At 50.0% G+C, this 24,174-nt stretch overlaps 2 protein-coding genes across 2 annotated transcripts; both read left to right on the top strand.

Moving 5' to 3' along the window:
• The first annotated feature begins 4,875 nt into the window (after positions 1 to 4,875).
• LOC122205873 (keratin, type I cuticular Ha8-like) lies at positions 4,876 to 10,395 on the top strand. Its single transcript, XM_042914485.1, has 7 exons — positions 4,876 to 5,304; positions 6,977 to 7,059; positions 8,036 to 8,192; positions 8,550 to 8,711; positions 8,801 to 8,926; positions 9,286 to 9,506; positions 10,254 to 10,395. The coding sequence occupies exons 1-7, from the start codon at positions 4,876 to 4,878 to the stop codon at positions 10,393 to 10,395; spliced, it is 1,320 nt and encodes a 439-aa protein (XP_042770419.1).
• Positions 10,396 to 17,847: 7,452 nt separating this feature from the next.
• LOC122206140 (keratin, type I cuticular Ha1) lies at positions 17,848 to 21,271 on the top strand. The gene is made up of 7 exons (XM_042915030.1): positions 17,848 to 18,198; positions 18,406 to 18,488; positions 18,838 to 18,994; positions 19,767 to 19,928; positions 20,023 to 20,148; positions 20,273 to 20,493; positions 21,139 to 21,271. Exons 1-7 carry the CDS (start codon positions 17,851 to 17,853, stop codon positions 21,269 to 21,271), a joined length of 1,230 nt encoding a protein of 409 aa, XP_042770964.1. The 5' UTR covers positions 17,848 to 17,850.
• The last annotated feature ends 2,903 nt before the right edge of the window (positions 21,272 to 24,174 follow it).

The raw sequence follows: 24,174 nt of genomic DNA, 5'->3' as shown, positions 1-24,174 counted from the left end.
TTGCTGCCCTGTTCAGGTATGAGCCTCTGGGCTAACTCAACAGCCCTACCTGCTTGCCAGGTGTAAGAAGAAAACTTAGCGGCTCAGGAGAGTTTCTCAGTGAGCCCAAGCAATTCAGGTCTTGGATCTCCTGGTGGACAGTCCCACTTGGCTATATTTCACATTCTCCAAACTTCACTTCAGCGTCTCCCCCTTGAGCCTACTCTTTGCCTTGACTTCCTGGCTCCCTTTCCCAGCACATTATTGTTCCAGGAGCCCAGGGACCGCAAGAGCACTTTTGGTGTCCCTCCTTCCTTTGACCCCCATATACAGCAAATCGCTCAGCCTCGAGGACTCTTTTGGCAGAATCTTCTTTTAATACCTCTGCCTCCCATCTCTTCCTACCTGTCGGCACTGCTGGGGGTAGGATTTGGATTCCATCATGTGCTGCCCGGGGTCTCGTAAGAGCCTTCTCCTCTTCTGTCTGCCCCGTCTCTTCTGTGCCACCTTTATGCCGCACACACCACCAGCCTTTCACTCTCTTGCTTAATGGTTCCGGAGTGTGCATTTTGTATCAGGCGCTGCAGTACTTACTAGAGAGCCCACAAAATCGAGATTCAGCGTTCCCATCCCAGGGGTGCTTATTGGGTACTACTTTTCCTAAACTGCTACTTTGGTCATCTGTCTTGTCTGCCCAAAACTTTCCAGAGGACTCTGTTCTGTCTCCCCATATATTTCTAGCTCTTTGGACGAGGGTGCAGCCCAGAGGAGGACGACGCCTGTTTGTTGCATGAACGGAGTGGATGGAGTGGGTGTCTGGGCTCCTGGCTGGGAGCTGCAGCTTGGGCTTGAGCGTCTGGCCGACCTGAGCTAATGTTTCACGGACTTCCTCTTCTACTTTTGTGAGCTCAGACAGGTTACTTAACCACTCTGAGCTTTTTCTTATTCTACAGTGGTACATTGGTAACTACTTTTCAGTGTGGTTGAAAGGATTAAAGCACCAGGTACAATATGGTGTAGCACATAGTAGGTGGTCAAATGTGATAGTTCGTATCAACTCTGGATATATAGGTATGTGTGTGTGTGTGTGTGTGTGTGTGTGTGTGTGTGAGAGAGAGAGAGAGAGAGAGAGAGAGAGATGAATCCTGTGTAAGTGCCAAGCCAGAATCCCAGCACCTAGTAATGTTAAAGTGTATCACTTCACTTGACCTTCATCTGTCCTCTACAGACATTGTTTCATGTGGGCTTACCCACTGGTTTAACAAACACTGTATGGATTTCCCCTTTTGTCCCTCCCTTCTCCGGTCTTAGATGTCCTTGCAAAACAAACCTCTATGAAGAAGAGTAAACCAGGAAGAAAGCAAACAGAACTTGCTTGTTATATTGAGGAAAACATATGCTCACGTGTCTGAAATGTGCCCCAACATCGGTGCACAAATGTTCCGCAAAAATACCATTTTGCTACATTGTGCTTCGTTTACATAGGATGACAACCACCATGAGGCTCCTCTTTCCCTGAGAGCAGAAGTCCTGTTCTCAAAGTGTGCTCCCCAGATCCCCAGAGTCAGTATCACCCGGGAACTTGTTAGCAATGCAGACTCTTGCGCCTGACTCCAAACCTACTGAATCAGAAACTCTGGCGCGGAGCCTGGCAATCTGCATTTTTGCAAGCCAGCTGGATGATTCTGATGTGGCCTAAAGTTTGAGAATCATCTGTGTAGAAGTTATGAAGATATAAGGCGACCACATTTTTAGCATAAATGAGCACACATTTCAGTTTCATAGGGTTTAAAAATGCGGTTTGACTCTGCAAGGTGTACGTTTTTGTGTCATTCAAGGTGGTTTCTTTCCAGGTGGGCCTCTGTTGGCTGCACACCTACATTCCCAAGCTTGCACCCCCTGCTTCTCCAGAGCCCACACACGTGTCTCTGCTTCTGAGTGTGTACCTGTGCTTGCCTCTTTTTTCTAGAAAATCCTCTCTCTCCTTCCTCTGCCTGTCCAAATCTTACCTATCTTTGAAGCTCCAGATAAAGTCTCTTTGATGTCCGCCCCTCACCCCAGCTCTCTCTGTGACTTCTCTTTCTTCTGAGTGACATGACCTATTTCTCCTTCTGCTCTGCAATTTTTGCAACGGGAATTCGTCTGATTCAGCCCTGAGGTCCTCATGGTGCCTTGAGAGGGCTTTGAATATTGGAGCGTATACGAATACTGGATCCCTCGGAGTAGCTCACTGGGACAAGTTCACGGATGGTGGTGAACCCTGCCTTCGTGAATACTGCCCATACCTCTACAAGGAGTAGTTAAGAGGGAGTGTCCTCATGGGTCTCACTGATCGTATATGGGACCGGCTGGTGGCTGGGTGGGTATCATGGTTGAAGAGTTGGTGGCACCAGCACATTCCACACAAGATTCCTGGGCAAGAAGATTTGCTGGGCCATCTGCTGGCAGCCTCTTAATTCCAGCTCATCCAAAATTCCATTCTAGAGCCTTGACTTAAGAGTGGTAGAGACTCCATGGAATGTATTCAGAGGGATGTACTCAGGATGGTGAGGGGGATTAGAACCATTTGTCATAAAGAGCTGCAGGTCAGCCATTGTGGCAGAATGATTGGATTTATCCTGTATGGGACACCATGGATAGAACTAGAAAGTAAATTAAAGGACAGACTCTTTGACTTACTTGCTAACATACCACCAGCATCCAGCATCAGAGCCTGTCTGGCATAGAATGGGTACTCACTCAATATTTGTTGAATGAATGAAGGAAGAAACGAAAGCAATGGACATAAATAGCATGGAGGTAGATAGGTTTCTGCATAAAGGACTTTCTAATAGTCCCCTATATTGTAAGCCCCTGAAGACAAAGCTGGCTGCTATTTATCTCTTGACCCCAGTATCTTGCACAAAGCCTGGGAAACTGTGGGCCACAGGGGCCCAGTTGGCCAATGATGGGATAGACCTTCTGGAGAGTGGTGGACTGGATGCTGAGTTGGAAGGTTATCAGAAGGGATTCAATGCCAAAGGCCCCTAGACTAGAGGACTTTGAGATTCCTTTCGGCTCAGATTCCATGTTTTAGAGCCACCTAAAACACGTACTGCTGCTTCAAGGGCCCTCCTGGTGAATGCATTCATCTTAGGAATGGGGTCAAAGCGTCTTCATTAGCATAGCCTGGAAGCTGGCAGGCTGCCCTTTTCCAGGGCTTACTGAACAACCGGCCACTGACTTATTTAGGAATAGAGGAGGCCATAAACCTTCTGATGCTCTGAGTGTGTCTGAAGATTAAGGAAATTTAAATTTATTCTAGAGTCTGCTAAGTAATGGACAATCAAGGTACGTGCATTTCTTTGAAATGTACGAAGTTTCAAAAGATGAAAGATCAAAGTTCTTGAGTGTGTATCTTCTTAAACAAGGTGAAGAGGGAGTCAGTCGGTGGGATGACCAGTGTCTTACAAGGGAAGATGCCAGAAAAGAGGGGGAGGTGCCTGAGAACAGACACCATAAAGTGCTAATCACTGCCTGCCTTTAATTAGTCTATATACTCTAATACACAAAAACATAATTTTATTTCTTGGGATCACAGATTACCCCGTTTCATTCATGATTTTTTTTTCCCACTTCCAAAACTACTTATCTGTTTCACGCCTGCACAGGGAAAGTTTTAATTCCCACATCAGTTTGATAGGTTGTATTTTCGTCTTAATTCAGTTTAAAATACTTTAATTTCTCATTTGATGTCTCCCTTGACCCATGGGTAATTAAAAAGTGTCTATTCAGTTTCCAAACACCAAAATCAATTTGGAAGTTAGGTTTCTTTTTCATTGTTCTGGTCCGGTGTTGTTCTCTAATGTTTATACAGGAAACTTTCATTTCTCTTCTGTTACTTTGCTTCGAAAGGAGCGTGGATATTTATTTTCCCTCATATTTGAGGAGAGTCAGCTTCCAGGGGCAGATTCCTACCTTTGATTTACCTTTACCTGAAGACTATATATGGGATGGTCCTGGCATTCAAGGCTTCCCACAACCTGGACTAAATGCAACTTTCCAGTGCTGGCAAATGTGTGTTCATTATAAGCATCAGCATAGCTAGACTATTTTCCATTTCCCAGACTTGTTTGATTCTGTTCATTTTGGTCTCTATGAGAGATGCTGTCTCCCTCAACCCCTCCTGGAAACCATTATCAGAAACACAGTTTAAATGTTCCCTGTTCTATGAAGTCTTTCTGGTCACTCAGTGTTTTCTCTTCCTAAAATCTATGCAACTTTTTTTTTTTTTTAACATCCTCTCTTATTGCCTTTATAATATTAAGGTCATTTACTTTCTTATTCCCCTTACTAAAAATCTAACCCCCTCCCTCCAAGCAAGCTAAGCCACGTCCCACATTGGACACTCCATACACATCCGCTGAAACAAACTAATTGTGATTTGATTTTCTTTCCTCAATGTGCCTGATTACTATCTTAGACTTTGCCATGATGGGAACATTTGGAGGCAGTAAAGGAATATAGAATGGGAGAGACTTTGGGGGGATATTGGGAGTCTCTGGGTCTTGATGATCTCACAGAGATAAGCTGACTGAGGGGAAAGGGACATAAACCACAGAATGAGGGCCACTTGGAGAAGACCTCGTTTTCTCTGTATTCTAGGACCCTGCAGTGAGGGGGAAGCTTCCTGTGTGGGTGAAGGCCTCTTTCATGAGCTCATTAACTCTTTATGAGAGACAAAATCACTGACTAATAGAGTGATTGTATGAGAATCAATATAAATATTAATGAGGAAAATGCCTATTTTCTTGCACCAACACCCACTACAAGCCTATATAAGTTCTGGAGGAGAAGGAAGGCTTCATCTTCAAGCAAATCCAACTGCGGGCAAAGCACGAGCCTGGCCTGTACACCATGACTTCTACTCATTGTGATTCTCTCCTCAGTGGACAGGTTTCAGAGCCCACGGCTGCCTCCCTGTGCCTCTCCGCCACCCTGGCACATGCCAACCGGGTGCGTGTGGGGGCAACGCCTCTGGGCCGACCCAGCCTCTGTGTGCCCTACAGCTGTCAAACCGCTTGCCCCTTGCCAGGGACCCGCGACATTCCCGGCAACATCGGAGTGTGTGAGAACTATGGGGAAGGCGCCCCGATTGGCCACGAGAAGGTGACCATGCAGTTCCTGAACGACCGCCTGGCCAACTACCTGGAGAAGGTGCGCCAGCTGGAGCGGGAGAACGCGGAGCTGGAGACCAAGATCCGAGAGTCGAGCAAATGCCACGAGTCCAGCGTGTGTCCAGACTACCAGTCGTACTTCCGGACCATCGAGGAGCTCCAGCAGAAGGTGAGGTCTGTGGTGCTCCAGGTCAGGGGTTGGTAAACTATGGCCCCATTTGGCCTACTGACTGATTTTGTAAATAAAGTTTTATTGGTACACAGCCATGCTCATTCATTAATGTATTGTATATGGCTGCTTTTGTGCTATAATGGCAGAGTTGAGTAGTTGTGACAGAGATTCATGGCCTTCAAAGCCTTAAATATTTACTGTTTTGCCCTTTTCAGAAAAAGATTACTGATACTTGCATAGAATTTTGAGGGCCTGATTGACAGTGGAAACAGCCATAGCTGAAATTTCTTTCTTTCTTCTTTTTTCTTTTTCTTTCTTTCTTTCTCTCTCTCTCTCTTTCTTTCTTTCTTTCTTTTTTTCTTCTTTTTTCTTTCTTTCTTTCTTCCTTTTTCTTTCTTTCTTTTTGATTGTGGGAAGAGAATCTCTTGAGTGGAGGTGAATGGGAACATGTAAAAGACGAGATGTAGGATTTGGCTCTCCAGGATTTATGTTTACTTAGTCTCAGTCCTTACAAATTGTAGTTGCAAAAGCAGTGCAATGTAATTTCTGGCATGGCACAAGGTAGAATGTTGTAATGTCCTTCATGAGCCAGTATATGGCCATTCAGTAGCATTGGTCTCTTCTGCATATCTGCTGTCCCCTTTGTAGGTCAATGCAATGCTTCTTAAGAGCCTACATCTTAGTTTTGGAGATGGGAAGGCAAGGAATGTCAGAATAGGGGCCAAAAAACCTGGCTAGATTCACAGAAGACATTTGGGGAGGTTGGCCAACCAACATGAGGGACTTCTTATTAAGAACAGGTTCCCTGGGGGGCGCCTGGGTGGCGCAGTCGGTTAAGCGTCCGACTTCAGCCAGGTCACGATCTCGTGGTCCGTGAGTTCGAGCCCCGCGTCAGGCTCTGGGCTGATGGCTCGGAGCCTGGAGCCTGTTTCCGATTCTGTGTCTCCCTCTCTCTCTGCCCCTCCCCCGTTCATGCTCTGTCTCTCTCTGTCCCAAAAAAAAAAAAAAAAAAAAAAAAAAAAAAAAAAAAAACAAAACGTTGGAAAAAAAAAGAAAAAAAAAAAAAAAAGAACAGGTTCCCTGGGGCGCCTGGGTGGCTCAGTCGGTTAAGCGTCTGGCGTTGGCTCAGGTCACGATCTTGCAGTTTGTGGGTTCGAGCCCCGTGTCGGGCTCTGTGCTGACAGCTCAGAGGCTGGAGCCTGCTTTGGATTCTGTGTCTCCCTCTCTCTGCCCCTTCCCCGCTCATGCTCTGTCTCTCTCTGTCTCTCAAAAATAAATAAACATTAAAAAATTATGTATAGAAAAAAAGAACAGGTCCCCCTTTATGTAAACCTTTCATATCCAGCCCATTGTTCTGTGGCCTAGATTTCAGATCTTGTTTATATCAGGGGAAGCATCACAGCTGGAGAAGTAAAATTGAGTCTCTGTCAAATGTTTGGTTTGCTACTCCTTTCTATCTCCCAGTTCCTTTGGCTCTACGCCTTCAGCCTCTGCCAAGCATCCTCTTGCATACCACCCCCCGTCCTGCACCACACCAGCATCTCTTACGTGTTGGGAGTTTGCGCTGTCCCAGGGTGATGCTGTGAATTAGCCAATGGAACGTCTTTTGACCTGAGGCCATTGATGGCTCTGGAGGTAGTGAATTACTGAGCCTGCTTTCTCTCCCCAGATCCTGTGCATCAAATCTGAGAACAACAGGCTGGTTGTGCAAATAGACAACGCCAAGCTGGCTGCAGATGACTTCAGGACCAAGTGAGTTGGGGTAGGGCACGCAGAGGGAGGAGCCAGGGGCCTCCCTGACTTCTTCGGTCTTGTGATGCAGCCGGCGTCAGAGATGTAATTGACCAAGATCCCAGACCGACAGTTACAGCAGGAGAAAACACAGAGCCTTATGCCTGAGACTTTGAAAGAACACCCACCCTGCTCCTCAGTTGTTTCGCTTTTACAGTTCACAACTGTTGAGAAGGCATCATCCACTTGCTGCTACTGTTGCAAGAACCTGGGGAGGCAGGCAGAGCAGTGGTGGCCTCATCTTTGTGAGGATACAGAAGCTCAGGGCCCTGAAGCGACCTGCCTGAAGTCACGTGGCTCCTGAGTGCTAGAACTGGAGCTTGGCCCCCGCATTCCCTACCCCGAGGCCATTTCCTACCAAATTCTGCTGCCTCCCGGAGGATGTTTCCACACTGCAGCCCGACCAATTTGTAAGCACTAGTAACTCATGACAGAAATCATGCTTCAGTCTACGATGGGAGGCATGTGAAGATCAAAAGGTTTATGCCACCTGAGAAGGTCCAACCTGGGAATAGGAAGGGGCATTGTGTTTTACTCTTTTTTTTTTTTTTTTTTTTCAGGGCCCTGTAGAAGTCTCACTCCTCTGGAGCTAAAGAAAGCCATTTCCATCCTCCCATTTTGGCATTTGGCTTCTAATCCGAGAGAGAACCCAGGTTCTGTCTCAGTAGGGGACGGGGACGAGGAGGGTCCGCAGGGGTCACCTGGCGTGGCAACTGCCTGGTGTGATTCGGCTGCCTCCCCTTTGGCCACCAGCCCACCCTGGCACTCTCAGTACCGGCCACTCTGCCAGGCTTGTCCTAGGTGCTCAGGGTCACACGCATGGGGAACACCCATTGCTGGCCGGGCTGGGCGTGTAGCCACATAGGAAATGTCGACTGCCAGTGTCCTGGGGCCCCTCTGCTCTCTAACCTCGATTTCTGTACGTGCCCTGCTGAAGGTACCAGTCGGAGCACTCCCTCCGCCAGCTGGGGGAGGCCGACGTCTGCGGCCTGCGCAGGGCCCTGGACGACCTCACACTCGCCAAGTGTGACCTGGAGGCGCAGCTGGAGTCCCTGAAGGAGGAGCTGCTCTGCCTGAAGAAGAACCACGAGCAGGTGCGTGGCCTTTTGCGTGAGACTTTCTGCGGGGGGGGGGGGGGGGAGTTCACGCTCATTTGGGGGAAGAAATGAAGCTCTTCGTCCTGCTCAGGATGGAAGTTCTGCAGGCTCTGCCTCATGGTTAAGCCTCACCAGCTACGGAGGTGAGCTCCTGCTTTGGTGGGGGCCCGCTCTTCCTCCGCAGCCTCTGCGAGTTGTGGGGCTGGTGCCGTAGGTGACTCTCCCTCGGAGTGGCACAGGGAAATCACTGGGCGGGGGGCGGGGGCGGGGGACAGGAAGTGGGGGACGAGGCGTTGGGTGGAGGGCAGTGGGGGGGGGTCCCACGAATGGGATGTCCTCCTCCTGTGCCCGCAGGAAGTCCACATCCTGAGGGGCCAGCTGGGGGACGAGCTCCAGATTAAGCTGGACGCGGAGCCCACCGTGGACCTGAGCAGGGTGCTGGACGAGATGCGGTGCCACTACGAGGCCATGATGCAGACCGGCCGCAACGACGTGGAGCAGTGGTTCCGAGATCAGGTGAGGGTGCCGCCTCGGAGCAGGGAGGGCCCCCCGGCTTCCACCTGGGCAGGGGGGTGATGTGATGTCTCTGTGCCCTTGTGCTTCAGTGCGAGAGCATCAGCAAGCAAGACATGTCCTGCTCCACGGAGCTGCAGTGCTGCCAGTCGGAGATCCTGGAGCTGAGGCGCACGGTGAACGCCCTGGAGGTGGAGCTTCAGGCCCAGCACACGCTGGTGAGCCCCTCTGTACGCCTGGCAGACCCGGCTTGGCTCCCACGCCCAAGGGCACTTCCGGGTCAGGACGGGTCTCCCTTAAATACAGACCAGGACACGGCTCAAACCTTGACTTTCTCATAGATGTGGAGGCTGAGGGCATGAACATTCACCCAGGGGAGGGAGGCTCTGCAAACTTCTCCTGAGGGTCTCCAGTGACGAGCAATAGCACGATGTTCGTTCTTCCAGCTGACGGCCTGCTAACGGGACCCAGAATGTTCTCTGGGCCTGGGCAGTGCCTTGGGGTGTCGAGGTCTTACTGAAGAGGCTGAGGGCTGCGTTCCGTGACTTCCCACCTGCTTCCCCCTTTCGTGTCACAGAAGGACTGTCTGCAGAGCTCCCTGTGTGAGTCGGATGCACGCTTCGGCACCGAGCTGGCCCAGATGCAGATCCTGATCCGCGACGTGGAGGCCCAGTTGGCCGAGATCCGGGCTGACCTGGAGCGGCAGAACCAGGAGTACCAGGTGCTGCTGGACGTCAAGGCCCGGCTGGAGGGCGAGATCAACACGTACCGGAAACTTCTGGAGAGCGAGGATCGCAAGTACGTGCCCTGACGTTCGTGTCAATGTCGGGTGTGAAAGCAGGGACCTCTCATGGGAGTGATTTGAAAGGAGGAGCGGCATTGCCGACCACATCTCTGGGGACAGACTTGGTACCCGGTAAACCTGGTGAGCTGCCTGGATGCGGAGGAGGGCCCGTGGGAACTTTTCGGCTCACGCCTTCCATTTTGCTGAGCACGTTCCCAGATGCCAGTCACTGCCACGGGGGAGGGGGAGAGGTGCTGACATACTGGAGAGCTCAGTGCATTTAGGTTTTGCTAAACTCCCTGGAGGAAGTATTCCGGTAACAGGGAATCTTCATACTCAACGTTAAAATATATTGCTAAGGGCACTCGCAGCCATTGTCTCATTTTGTCCTTCCATTGCACTGTGAGAAAGGTAAGGGGGCTACACACTCCCCTTTAAGCAATAAAGGACAAGGCTACAGGCTGTGTGTAAATCTGGAGGGCAGCTGACGCCCAGCCTGCTCTCTCCTGGCCAGCCTTTCTGCCTTTCTCCGCCTGTGTTCCTTCGCCTGTGGCAGGAAGCTCAGGTTTTGCACGTGGCCCGCTGAGCTCCCGTCCCAGCTCCACAGTGGGCTCCAACCACATCGCTACCCTGTCTTTAGGCCTGGCAGGACCTCTGAGCTCTAAAATCCCCTCTGGCGTTTCCGATGCTAAAGCGCATACTTTTTGTCTTTCATGCCCCGTCTCACGCCAATGTTTGAAACACCTTTTCTTTCTCCGCAGGCTGCCTTGCAACCCTTGTGCAACCCCGGCCTCCAGGACGCCCTGCCCGGCCCCTGTGGCCTCTGGGCCCTGCTCTCCCTGCCTTTCCGGGCCTCCTCCTCCTCGGGCCTCCTGTGCCTCCCGCTCATCGTCTCGATGCTGACGTTCCCCTCAGCTTGAGGGATCGGGGGATGGGGAATGTCTGCAGCCCCGCCGGCCCCCTTCTGCGGGCCTGCCCCCTCCCCCAGCCCCTACCCTCCCGGGTCTTGCCCCCTCAGCCTGGCCCGGCTGCAGACTGACGACGCCAGGCAGCGTTTCTCTGCTGATGGGCTGTCTGGTCCAGCGGCTCAGCCCTCGCCCCTGGGTTTGTGCTTCCTCTCTCCTCTCTTCTGTGGCCTCACAGTCTGAGATGTGGTAGGGAAACTTTTTGCTAATAAACTTCAGTTCCGCAGCATGAAGAGCCCAGGGCCTGTGGCCAAGGTCTCCACGCCGTGCCAAGAGGTGTCCTGGAGCCCGCTGATGGAAGCAGGGGCTGGGACTCCCTCACCAGAGGGCTTCTGGGAGATGGTAAAGCCAGCAAGGACCACAGTTGAAAACAGGACTGCGGCAGAATGGCACAGTTGAGAGACACCCGGCTGTATCTGGGTATCTAAAGCCTGATTCACAGAGCTTTAAAATACACACAACAGATATCGCCCCTCGCCTTCCACCTCTTGTCAGGATGAAGCCTCTGGTCCTTGTGCAAAGGAAAAGCTCAGGTTCGAGGTTCTGCCCAGACCCCCTAGAAGACTCCATTTAAAGTTAGCTTTTGTGCTCACATGCCCATGGGGGGCACGCCCTTGGTGAGGCTTTATGGATCTTGGGATGCAGCGTCCCACACAAACCCTGCAAAGAGGGGAGCAGCGGGTGGCTGAATCAAGACTTGAACTCTGGTTTCTTTGAATTAGGCCCAAACCCTGCACTCTGAAAGCTTTGAAAGGAAAAAGATTAAACACGAGGGGATTTAGGGTGGCGGATCTAAGAGCGGAGTCCCCCACTTTACTTGGGGACTTTTAGGAAAGGCAAATTTTTGGACCCCACCTCAGACTTTCTGAATAAGCAGTCCAGTTTATTGAGCCTTCCAGATGATTCTATGTATACTCAAATTTGAGAACCACTGGGTTAGGGGGTTTATTTTGGGACTGAGCCCCTTACAGGCCAGATATATCCCAGGAGGAGTTGGCTCCAGGCTCCTGATGGAGCCCATGTGTGAGGAAGGCTTCATCCGATCAAGATCGTGACTTTTCCCTCCGTGCTGTGAAATGCCGAATGTGTTAAATGATGGCAATTTCTGAGCCTGTTAGGCTATCAGTTGAGAAAAGGCCAAACTGACCCATCTAAGCTCCCCCACAGGTTCCACCAGAAAGCCCTTGGGCAGCTGCCTGGCTTGGGCCTTCTGGGCAGTAGACACATGAACCAGAAGCTCCATATTTAGGCAGCCATGGCCGGGAACAGCGTGTCTCCAGAAAGCAGTGTCAGAGCTGGCCAAAGTTGGGAAGCAGTGAGCTCCCCATCACTGGAGGCATTCAAACAGGGCCCTTACAGCCACCTTGTGGGGACGTTGAGAGGTTACTCAGGTATCTGATGGGGCTGGATGAGATGGTTGCAGAGGGTCTTCTAGCCCCAAATTCTATGACTTCCTGCGGTCTAGGTCTTATTCATCAGTGAGATTATAGATGTTAAAGTGGAGCTGGTTCTTATCTTCCCTCTGCTGCCTGAGCAATTTGCATCAGAGTAGCCTGTTGAGAAATTTACAAAGTCTAGCCCATCTCAGTGCAGAAGAGACCACAGTCCCAAGCCCCAAGGGCTGAGAGATCTTAAGCCAGGGGCTGGTTGGTGTGCCTCCAACTGCTGTCAAGTCCAGAATCCTACCTGTTGGCCACTGTCTGTGTGGACAGGACTGATTTGCCTGGGAGGCTTCAGGACTTCCATCATAGGGAATCTGGAAGGGTCAGAGGTGGTCACACCCTTTCCTCCCTTCCCCTCTACTGGGCCTCTGCTCTTTCTCCCAAGTTGTACAGCATACAGGTGACACATCTCTGAGGGTAGGTCCCAATAAGAAAAAAAAACAGTCTTGATAAGTCTTAATTTAGCACCTGGCCCAAATGCCTTCACCACTTCCTTTGTACTTAAATAGCTCCTTTCATCCAATAAGTTCAAAGCTGTCTAACAAAATAAACCCACTTATTCCTGCATCAAGACAGGGTAGGTAAGCATTGCTCTTCCCTTTTAAGGAGAGGGAGAGGAGGTGAGTCATTGAGGGACTGAGTGGTTGAGGGATTCATCAGGTGACATGAAATGAGTCAGTGATGCCCCAGGTAATTGACCTGTGTTTGTTAAGTTCACATCCCTGTCATTTATAATTAAAAGATGAGCTTTGATGAGACATTGTTGGTGTGTGTGTGTATGTGGTGTGTATGTGTGTGTGAAGTGGTTTGGGTTCCTGGGAACAAATACTGGGTGGAGGGATCACTACGCTTGGGGAAGTGTGAAGAGCTTCCCTGGAAACCAAACAGTCCCTCGTTAACCACCATCACCACCACCATCAGCACTGAAGCTCACATTCATCCAGCTCTTTCCATGAGCCGCACACCGATCTAAGTTACAGATACATTTAAGCATATAGACTCGTATAATCCCCATTTTGGAGTGACAAACCACGGCTCAGAGAGGGTAAGTAACATGCCCAGGGTCACACAGCTGGTAGGCGGTGAAGCCAGGATTCAGATCCAAGCAGTCTACCTCCAGCAATTGCGCTGCTAACCCCTGTGCTTCATGGAAGCCAAGTTTCTGGTTGGGTTGTGTCTGCAGGATGACAGAACCATAATCACCCCATTGTCTCGATTCCTTTTCCTTGAGGAGGAGCCACTGTTGGGAATTTCTGCCACAAAGGGCTGTGCAAGAGATAAAAGGGGCAGCGCATTTCAAAATAGCCTGAGAACCCTGGCAATTGTAATGACTGGGAATCACTAAAGAAGGTCAACTCACCCCCTGCCATTGCTAAAAACACTCTGTCTACTGGGGAAGAAGAGGAGAGAAACAGGCAAACTTGCTTGTATGTCTGTCGCTTTACCACCATTAAAGCTCACTTTCACCCAGGCTGTCCAATTTGAAATCCCCCAAACTCCTGGGAGATGCAGAGCAGGCTCCACAGTCCCCATTTCGCAGGGAGAGAAGTTCGGCGTTAGGGAGGGAAATGAGCCAAGGAGTCTCACAGGTGGTCTCTCACTCAAGCCCACCACCTGGCCCTGCACCCAACTGCGAAGGGCTTTGCTAGTGGTACATCTGCATAAAACTGCCCGTTCGGACCCGCTGTCTGATGTTGGGGTGAGGTGGGTCACAGGGATCTTACAGGACCTGGGAGTTTCCCCAGGGAGAATTTTCTTGGTGTTTACTCCCATCCTGCAGTGTCCTCACCCAACCCCGTTTCAGACAGAGTGCTTCTGGGCTTCGGCTGTCCCCGGGCCTTCTCCAGCCCAGGATCCCCCTTTATGCTGGATTTTGTACGGAAAGCTCTCTTGCTTGCCTCTCCCTTATCCCTGCCTGGTTGCCGGACATCCCAAACACATGCCTCGGTCATCCACACGGGCCCCCAAAGGCCCCCTGCCGAGATGCCTGTGCCCTGCAGTAGATGCCTTTCGTCCCCTGGGTGGCAGACTTGTGTTGTGCTCACCAGTAGGTTCACACGTCACCTCCATTTCCCTCCACGAATCTCAGGCCCTTTGACACTTCCTCTTCACTTGCTTGCTTTAGCATTGCCTCTCTTCTTTCTGTGTCCTCGGAAACCACTTCCACCTGCTTGGAAACTCACCCCAAAGTCATGGAGCCTCTGTGGGGGCAGGCACACCACTCAACTGTGGTCTCCCAAGCAACAAGGACCAAATATCAAAAAAACCCTAATGACCAGGCCCAGTGGAAGAAAGGGTCTTAAAGGGATTAGGGTTCAATTGAGGCCACTTGTTTGAATTCTACTTCTGAGTTGCCTCACTACCAAGTCTCCTTCGGGATACAGATAACCTGAAATGGCCTCATTCCTCCTCTTGGGGCAGAGAATCAGAAAATGGTCCAAATGGCCCAACCGGAGGTTGGGGCAGGAACAGGTATGGGAAGAACTGGAGGGAGAAGGAAGAAACTCTTGGAGGGAAGGGCCCAATTATATCTCCTACATTAAAGTTCGTTGCGGGCCTGCCTGTCTGCTCCGCAGGACCGAGGGCTCACAGAGGACGGTACCGTGTCATCTCCCCACTGTCCCCGCGTCCCCATCCTCAGTTCTGGGGCTGTGCCAGGCACTTGGCAGATGTTCAGTAAATGAGAGCCGCCCTTGATGTCGTATATGCAGTCTCTTAGTTACGTTTAAATACACACATATTTCCAGATACGTCCATCTCACACCTCTTAAATATCTCACCTCCTTACTTTCTTGTTGCTTTTGATATATTTTGGGGGGGACCCATATTAGCCTGAATTGCCCACAAAAATACAATCCTTTACCAGAGCTATGATTTTTCTGTTTCAAGGTAGCCCCGTGCCCAGCACGGAGGAGCCACGCGATAAATGTTTTGAATAAAATTTCTCTAAATAAAGAAAGTGGGGTTGATAGTCCCTTGACCACTCAATTTCTCTTTGAACGAATACAATTTGTGGATATTTCATTTAGGAAATCAAGACAGTACACGAAGTCTGCTCCCAACCTGTGTGAAGTCTTGAAGACCTTACAACGCCCACGTCCCCTTTCCCCACTAGTTCAAAAAGCAAATTCACCCAAGCCTACTGATATTTTGAAAACACTGCAAGACAGAGGCTAGATTTACAAGGGACGGCAACATTATGTCCACTCACCTGTCACTCCATCTGTGGCCCCGTCCATTTCACCTGTGGGGCAACCAGCAGGGGAAAAAAGGAATCTCCGCTTGTAACCTGTACTTTCCTGCGTCTCTGTGTGGCTGCCGATTGGCCGTGACCCGAAGCCAGTACAGGTATGATCTCCTCTGCTTCTTTCTCCCTTTCTCCTGTCCACACGCCGTACTCATTCAGGAACAGGTAACGTTGTCCCCTTTTGACCTTATGCTGCCTGGTATAGGCAACGCTGTATTTCTCAGCCACAAACAAATCTCAGACTGCATCATGGAGATGATGCTCTGATCTGGGCACCTTGGAAAATGTCACTGCTTTTGGAGGCCTCAGAGGCTGTGGTCCCGTGTCTGTAGATCTTTCCTGAATCATCTCGATTTATATCATGCAGGACACTCGGCAGGGTGGGCCAGTCTTCTGACCGTAGATTTGGGTTGCATTGGCTACTTCTCAGCTTTGTACTCTCTGGGATCACTCACTGGAAGGTGGGCTAGCTTTGTCTGAGCAGCATGAGCCTGTGTGGTTCCGAGGATTCTTCTGGTTTTCTCCTTGCCTCTTCTGTGTGTTCTTATCTCTTAGTCAACATCGTGCTCTCAGTTTCCATTCCTCTGATCTCTTGGCACTCTATGCAAATTCTAGCTTTGGTGTTTTTGTTGTTGTTGTTGTTGTTGTTGTCGACCCAATTCTTGAATCTTCTCGTACTTACAAACTAAACCCTCTTCTTGGACTAAAGCCCCCATGAGGCTGCACTGGTCAATCAATGGATGCGACCAAAAAGCTTGAAGAGGTGCTGCCATTGGTCTGTGCTCAGGCGCAAGTCTCCATGGACAGGGAGGGAGGCAGGATTGGGGAACAGCTTCAGGCTGGAAAGCCAGGGCTCTGGAGCAGGCTGACAAGAGTCAGGAAGCAGGAGGCCTGTGCTGTGCCCTATGGGTAAATGTTCATCAGTCTGATTGATAGGCCTTTCCATCTGTCCCAAGCCCAGCCGAAGCGAGAAAGGAGCTCCTTACACCTAGACTTGCGTCCTGCCTCTGGAAAGTCTCTGTAATGCCTGCCTCAGGACCCACCTATTTCTGCCCCTTTAATTGCCTTGGAGGAAAACAAAGAAATTTTGGTTTTATTATAAGTCCGGGGCTTCTTTGTAGTGTGGTGGGACTTTCCGTCAGAATAGCATTATAATAAGCGGCGAAATAATGACCTTGGAGGGGGTAGATGAAGGACCTTTTATCTGAGACCCAAGCGCCATGCCACATGAATCTCATCATGAAAGCTTGCTGGGGGGAAGGACTCCAATAACTTGTCAATAAAACTGCCACTCTGGCTGGCAGCCAAAGCCACAGTGGAAGTTGAGATGCTACTGCCCAAGATGCGGGTGGTACCCCCATGGTGCCTATAATTACGCAACCTTTATATAGTCAGAACTTTGGCCACCCCCTTCCTCAGACCTTCTGGTGCCTTCCCTCAGCTCCCAAATCAACCCTGCATGACTCCAAACTTGCTTTGCCAAATCTTCTCCTTCTTCTATGCCTGAGCCGTTTCTGTCTTGGTGCCCAAGTCTTTGGACTCAACTACACCACCACGGAGCCCTCCTTGGTACCTTTTAATGCTTGGTTCTCAAGCCAGATTGTGTGTAACCCAGTAAGGCCGGAGAGGGGAGCCCAGGACAGGATGGGTGTAGGTTGATTTTGCTCAGAGGATGGGGCCAAACCTTAGAAAGTTTAACTGGAAATTGTAAAACTGTTTTTTTTTTTTTTTTAATGTTAAAGCCCACATAGGTATACGATGGAATATAAGGCCTATTCACATGAGGTTTTAAGATGAACTTCAAAGTTTTCATGCTTGAGGAGGCTCTTTCGGGTGATCTCTTGACTTTCTCGATTATCTGCTCACCTTAGTCTAATACAGTGGACATTTCGATGGTAGGGTGTCATAAGAAATGCCTTTTTCCTGTCCACATCTGCCTGAGATGCTTTTTCTGGGTAGTTTAAATACACGTATATGGGTCTCTCAGCCCTCCTTCCAAATGATCTCTTCCTCCAGAGCCTTCCCTGTTCTTAAGCTAATTGTCAGAGCCTCTTCCTTTAAAAATTCCTCTACAGTCCCTGCACATGATATATAGGAAGCATTCCCCAAACAGCTGCCCATTCTTTTCGGCCATGACCAGACTCAGTCCTTATCCACCCCAAGGCTTCCAAGGCTTGGGATGCTGCAGCATAGAAGAATTCTTCTCTGAAAGCAGATAGAGAACTTCACTGCAACTTCTGCTTTGACTCAATCTCAGTCCCTCCCTAGAAATGCCAGGTGGGCCAGGAAATGAGTCTGAATATGGGTTTACAGGATCACACAAGACAGAGGAATGTCATTGGATGGACCAACTCCCTATTAACAAGGGCAGATACCTGCACCAGACTGTGTGGCCTCTTTCAAGATCTACCACAAAACTCTGACTTTATGGGTATACCTCCTGAAGAGGAGTCCTGACTTAGCAAGAAGCCCAAGTAAAGAATTTTATGGGATAAGGGACTCTTCTGAGGAAGGCAAATAACAGACTGACTGAGGGAAGGGCATTTGAAAACCAGTGAAGACATAGAAAGAAAAAAGACATTACATACCACGTCCACACCCTCTGCGGAGGGAATATAAGTGCTTCCCAGAGGAAGGAAATCCACAAGCTCCCTGGAGAACTTGGACTCTGTGTTCAGCCAGGTGTCTTGCTCCCTCCAGCACCATGCCTTACAACTGCTGCCTTCCCAACCTGAGCTTTCGCTCCACCTGCTCCTCCCGGCCCTGCGTGCCCCCCAGCTGCCACACCTGTACCCTGCCCGGGGCCTGCAACATCCCCGCCAACGTGGGCAACTGCGGCTGGTTCTGCGAGGGCTCCTTCAACGGCAATGAGAAGGAGACCATGCAGTTCCTGAACGACCGCCTGGCCAGCTACCTGGAGAAGGTGCGCCAGCTGGAGCGGGAGAACGCGGAGCTGGAGACCAGGATCCGGGAACGGTGCCAGCAGCAGGAGCCCTTCGTGTGCCCCAGCTACCAGTCCTACTTCCGGACCATCGAGGAGCTGCAGCAGAAGGTGAAGGTCTTTGCTGTTATCTCTGAGCAAGAGGAGTTTGCTGTGATTCTCAGTCTGTAGTAGAGCAGTGTGTCTGTCTCTTGCGTCTATGTGACCGTGATTCTTGCTTCCCCCTTTATCTTTGGAATAGCTTTCGAAGCCATTTTAAAGAAGTTGCTGGTTTCATACTTATTTTCAGTCCTCACTAAGCAGCCTCTCATTCTCCAGGTCCTGTGCACCAAGTCTGAGAACGCAAGGTTGGTGGTGCAGATTGACAATGCCAAGCTGGCCGCAGATGACTTCAGAACCAAGTAGGTTGTTCAGAACTCACACTGGTGTCCACCCCTCTTGTTTAACCTGTGATTAAAGGAAAGGGATTTCCATGGCTTTACCGAGCAGCAGTTCCCATCCATTGGTGGTGAGACATTCTATAGAGATTGAGGGGAATCAAGCAAAGGAATCACAAAAATAGATGAGGACTCACATCAATCTGTTTATTTTTGGATCAATATTTGTTCTGGACTGAGCCTCCAGAACCCTCTGTCTCCTGGGTCTACTCATTGCAGAAAGTGGGAAGACTAAGCGAATGGGGTTATCAAAGATCATTCCTGTGAGTCTTGAGTGTTTGCTGGTCACTGCTCTGACCTTGTCCTTGTGCAGGTACGAGACGGAGCTGGGCTTGCGGCAGCTGGTGGAGTCGGACATCAACGGCCTGCGCAGGATCCTGGACGAGCTGACTCTGTGCAAGTCCGATCTGGAGGCCCAGGTGGAGTCCCTGAAGGAGGAGCTGCTGAGCCTCAAGAAGAACCACGAGGAGGTGAGACTGGAAATGAGAAATGAAGAAACCTGGTTCAGGCTCAGGTTGACTTGAGTGATTTGGAGTGGCAGAATGCAGAACACGAGGTTGAGGTTGACTTTATAATTTTCCTTTAAAAACACCAAAACTTCATGATGTGTGAAAAAATGGAGAGATGAAACCTCTCCATGTTCCCAGAGAAGATGTACTTTCACTCAAAACTGGTGCATCATGGGAATTTCCCAGTGCTCCCCCATCGGCTTGTGATTGGTTACTGAGTTGCAGAAAGAGTCTCAGCATTGCTTTATTCATGCTGTGCAAAGTCATTTCTCTCCCCAAAGGTCACCAAATCAAGCCGGTGAATCTGAGCCTCCACTCTTCCAAAGTCTTGGTGAAAAATGAGCCAAGACTCCTCCTTTTCTCTCCTGGAGGGGTCACGCCATCATCTTATTTGCCGGCCAGAATTGTTTGCTATACGATCTGAAATTGTATGGCCAATTCTTTGCATTATGAAGTCTTATGCAAACAATCTGGAAACTGGGAAAGTTAGGCATTAGTCCATCTTTTGGTGGCATCTGAGCAAATCCTTGGGAATTCTTTTTGAATCCAAGTACAGGGCACAGTCTTGTGAGGAGGGAGCTGTTCCACATGGAGCACAGAGCACCTTGCCTCGAGCTGTCACAGACTGCTCCACTCAAGGTCTCTTTCCCAAGGAAATAGACTAACGGGGCTTCAACAAGCAAAGTCCATTCTTCATTGAGGAGAGTCACTCTTGCCTTTTCTGCATCCACAGGAAGTCAACACCCTGCGCTGCCAGATCGGAGACCGCCTCAACGTGGAGGTGGACGCGGCCCCCACCGTGGACCTGAACCGCGTGCTCAACGAGACCAGGAGCCAGTATGAGGCCCTGGTGGAGACCAACCGCAGGGACGTGGAGGAATGGTTCACCACCCAGGTGGGCATCTCAGCACGCGGCCGCCCGGGCCCCTCGGCCCCTCGCGGCCCTCGAGGCAGGGTCTCACCCTGTCTCGTCCCCTGTGCTGTTTCAGACCGAGGAGCTGAACAAGCAGGTGGTGTCCAGCGCGGAGCAGCTGCAGTCCTGCCAGGCGGAGATCATCGAGCTGAGACGCACGGTCAACGCCCTGGAGATCGAGCTGCAGGCCCAGCACAACCTGGTGGGTGTCGCTCGGGGTGCTGCCCACCCTCTCCTCACCTGGTGAAGCCCGTGACTTCTCTGGAATCCCACGGAGTCGCCCCGTGAGAAGCGGCTCTGTGACATTCCGTGTGTTCCCCTCACAGAGGGACTCCCTGGAGAACACGTTGACGGAGACCGAGGCGCGCTACAGCGCCCAGCTGAGCCAGGTGCAGTACATGATCAGCAACGTGGAGTCCCAGCTGGCCGAGATCCGGGCTGACCTGGAACGGCAGAACCAGGAGTACCAGGTGCTGCTGGACGTGCGGGCCCGGCTGGAGGGCGAGATCAACACGTACCGGGGCCTGCTGGAGAGCGAGGACTGCAAGTGAGTGGCCAGCTGGAGGGATCCGATGAAGCCATGCTCACAGGAGCGTGGTTCTCATTTGACCCCGGGGCAAAGAACACATACTGTCAAAAGGAAATCATGCCTCCACCCCAGGCATGATCAAACAGAACTCAGAAAACACAATATGGCCATCATTCAAAATACAGGGAAGCACTAACTGTTTGAGGCACACACTGAAATTGTACAGCCAATTCTTTGCATTCTTCTGTGACCACACAGATATGAGATCTATGCGATTGCTCACACGTTACAAGACCGTATTGCGCAGAGGGAGCATTTGCATACACTACCTTATCTGACCTTGCAGTTGCCGCCAAGCAGGTTGGATCAGGATTCTCCCCATTCTGTAGGTGAAGAGAAGCTAAGGTGACTTTCCCAAGATCGCTAGCTAGGAACGGACAGTGTGGGGAGTCAAAGGTTCTGGAGTTTCTGTCTAGCGCTTTGGGCACTGTATGGTGGGAAGACCAGGAGGGGTCTGATAGGGAGCTTTGCAGCAGGGAAGCTTGTGGCCTTCTCTGTTATAGGTCAGGCCAAATCCCACAGGCAATTCCACTCTTGGGGTCTCTCTTGTGTGTACCACGAGCCTCCCTCAATTCACCTTTCCACATGGTTCTTTTTCTCCAGGCTGCCCTGCAACCCTTGTGCCACAACAAATGCGTGCGGATCCGCCGGGTCCTGCGTCTCTAATTCCTGCGCCCCCTGCACGCCCTGTGTCCCCCGCCCACGCTGTGGGCCCTGCAACTCCTTCATGCGCTAGAGCCCAGGGGCTACCAGAGGAGCAAGGAGCCCGGGCCCACGGTTCCAGAGCTTTGACCCGGCACTGGTTCATTCGACAAAAAAGGGCAGAAAACACAGTTTGCGTGGCTGGAGCTGCCCCAGTAAGACAGCCACGAAATTCACCCCACCTACTGCAGACCATTCCTTGCCCACCCTTTCCTTCATGGAGGTGTGTTCTTTCTTCACTTGCCCAGAGAATCCTCGCAAGTGCCAGGGCCTTCCCTTGTAACCTGCTAATAAACTTGATTTCCCTGGCAAAGCAGACACCTTTCTCATTGGTATTCATTTGTTTCACCGCGCCCATCACTTGAGCACTCTATAAAAAGCCACTTGAAAGTCAGGCTACATAATGGCCTGACTCTTGGATACCAGAGCCGTTCTCTGCCTGGCGGGCAGACGGCTGGCCTGGCGCCCTGGACGCCTGGGTGAGGCAGACTGGCAGGAGGGAGGGCAGGGCAGCTGCCATGAGGTGGCCCCACCTCCCCCTGACCATTCTTGGATGTTCCCCACTCTCCTCTCGAGACGTGGATGTCTCCCAGAGCTGATTGCATCTAAATCCGAAGTGCAGAGGCAGGAGTGGGGGCTAGAAAGAGGCTCTGGAAAGTTCATCTTTTCTCAGCAGGAGGCTTCAGGTCCAGTGCTGTATGATCTGGGGGCTGGTGGCTGGAGCGTTCCAAGCAGCCTCAGGGCCACCCAGCAAAGGAATGCTCTGGCCTGCCTGCCTGCCGGGTTCAGGACATTCCCCTCCTGCGTAGGTGGATCATTATCAGCCTGGGCTCCAGCAGCTCACTTCCCCTCCCAGCTCTGGGGCTTAGAGACCTCCTCACTCTTCATCTGAGACTTCTGCCTTTCTCAATCCAGTACCTGTTGAATACTTACCCTGTACACACCCTGGATGGTGGGGAAGGGAGAGACATACGGAGAAAGACATTTTTAAAAAACATTTATTCATTTTTTAGAGAGAGAGAGAGAGAGAGAGAGAGCATGAGCAGGAGAGGGGTAGAGAGAGAGGGAGACACAGAATCTGAAGCAGACTCCAGGCTCTGAGCTGTCAACACAGAGCCAGACTTGGGCTCAAACTCACGAACCACGAGATCATGACCTGAGCTGAAGTCAGACGCTTAACCAACTGAGCCACCCAGGCGCCCCAACAACTTGTTTAAAGGGATAAAACTAGTCCCTAAGTAGTGCTATTATAAGGCATTATCCCCAAACACCGAACACGCAGGCTTGTGCTGCAAACGAAACTCCGAGTACTGGAAGTGACATCAGTGTTCATCAAGAAAGGCTTGAACTTGAATCTTTAACTTGAAAGAAGAGCCATGGAAATGCTAAACACTGACTCGCTAAAACCCCAGAGGACCATTTTGACATGAAAGGATCAGAGACCACTCAGGTTTCTATCTTTTCCCACGAACCTTCCCATCACACCAGGCTTTCTGAGGCAGATATTGGACCCCACTTTGGTGAAACACAATCTTGTGTACTGGAATAACCAAGTGGATTGAAATTACATATGTATTTGACAAAGGAACTATTTATTGTTTCTACCACAATTGTCCCCTTGACTCTTATTTTTAAAGCGCAAATTCCAGGGTGGATTCAGACTTGCACACCTTGCTTCTGGTTTGTGAGAAGCCTCTGACCTGGAATCCCGTCCCTGATGTGGTCCCCTACCTTGGATTTCCTCCAAATCCAAGGTCAACCTCAGTTCAGAGGCCCTCCCTGATTTTGCTTGTTCCTTTATTCCGCATCCTGTGTACATATATTATTTTACAATAATGGAAAAGTAATGCTACTAGCTCCTGCGGGAGGAATGACTGCCCCCTTTCTCGGCAAAGATGCCCATGTTGCTTCCTGGAACCTGGGAGTATGTTAGGTTGCATACAGAGGGAGATTAAAGGTGCAGATAGAACTAAAGCTGTTAATCAGCTGACCTTAAAATGGAGAGATTACGCTGGATTATCCAGTGGGCCCAATGTAATCACAGGAGTCCTTCAAGGTAGAAGCGGGAGGCAGAAGACAGTGAGAGGGAGAGGGAGATATGACTGAGGACACATGTCAGAGCCAGATGATACAAGGACTGGACCCTTCACTGCAGGCTCTGAAGATGGAGAAAGGGGACCATGGGCCAAGGGAATTAGGTGGCTCCTAGATGCTGGAAAAGAAAAGGAGAAGGATCCTTCCTTGGAGCCTCCGGAAAGGAACATAGCCCTGCCAACATCTTGATTTTTTTTTTCATTGTGGATAAAATACATATATATAACATAAAATTGACCATTTTATCTATCTGTTTTAGCATTTAATTCAGGGACATTAAGTACATCCACATTATTGTCCATCAATCAGCACTATCCATCTCCAGAACTTTTTCATCTTCCCGACTGAAACTCTGTCCCCATCGAACTCTCTAACCCCTCTACCTCAAGCCCCTAGTAACCTCTATTCCCCTTTCTGTCTGTATGAATCTGACTATTCTAGGTACCTCATGTAAGTGGAATCATACAGTATTCTTTTTTTGTGTGTGTGTGTCTGACTTATTTCACTTGGTATAATGTTTTCAAGGCCGATCCATGTATGTATCAGAATTTTGTTCTTTTTAAAGGTTAGATAATATCCAATTGTATGTATCACATTTTGCTTGCCCATTCATCCATGGATGCGTATTTTGGCTATTGTAACTAATGCTGCTGTGAACAGTGGTGTATATATATGTATACATATATATATATATACACACACACACACACGTATACATATATATGTATATATATTATACACATATATTATATATAATATATATTATATATGTTATATATATTAAAAATGTGTCATATATATAATATATATGTATATACATTATATATATATATTCAAGTCCAT

The sequence above is a fragment of the Panthera leo genome, chromosome E1 (genome assembly GCF_018350215.1).
Source record: "Panthera leo isolate Ple1 chromosome E1, P.leo_Ple1_pat1.1, whole genome shotgun sequence".
NCBI classification, from domain to species: domain Eukaryota; kingdom Metazoa; phylum Chordata; class Mammalia; order Carnivora; family Felidae; genus Panthera; species Panthera leo.
The sequence above is the reverse complement of the archived record's forward strand: the minus strand, read 5'-3'. Positions and strand labels throughout refer to the sequence as shown.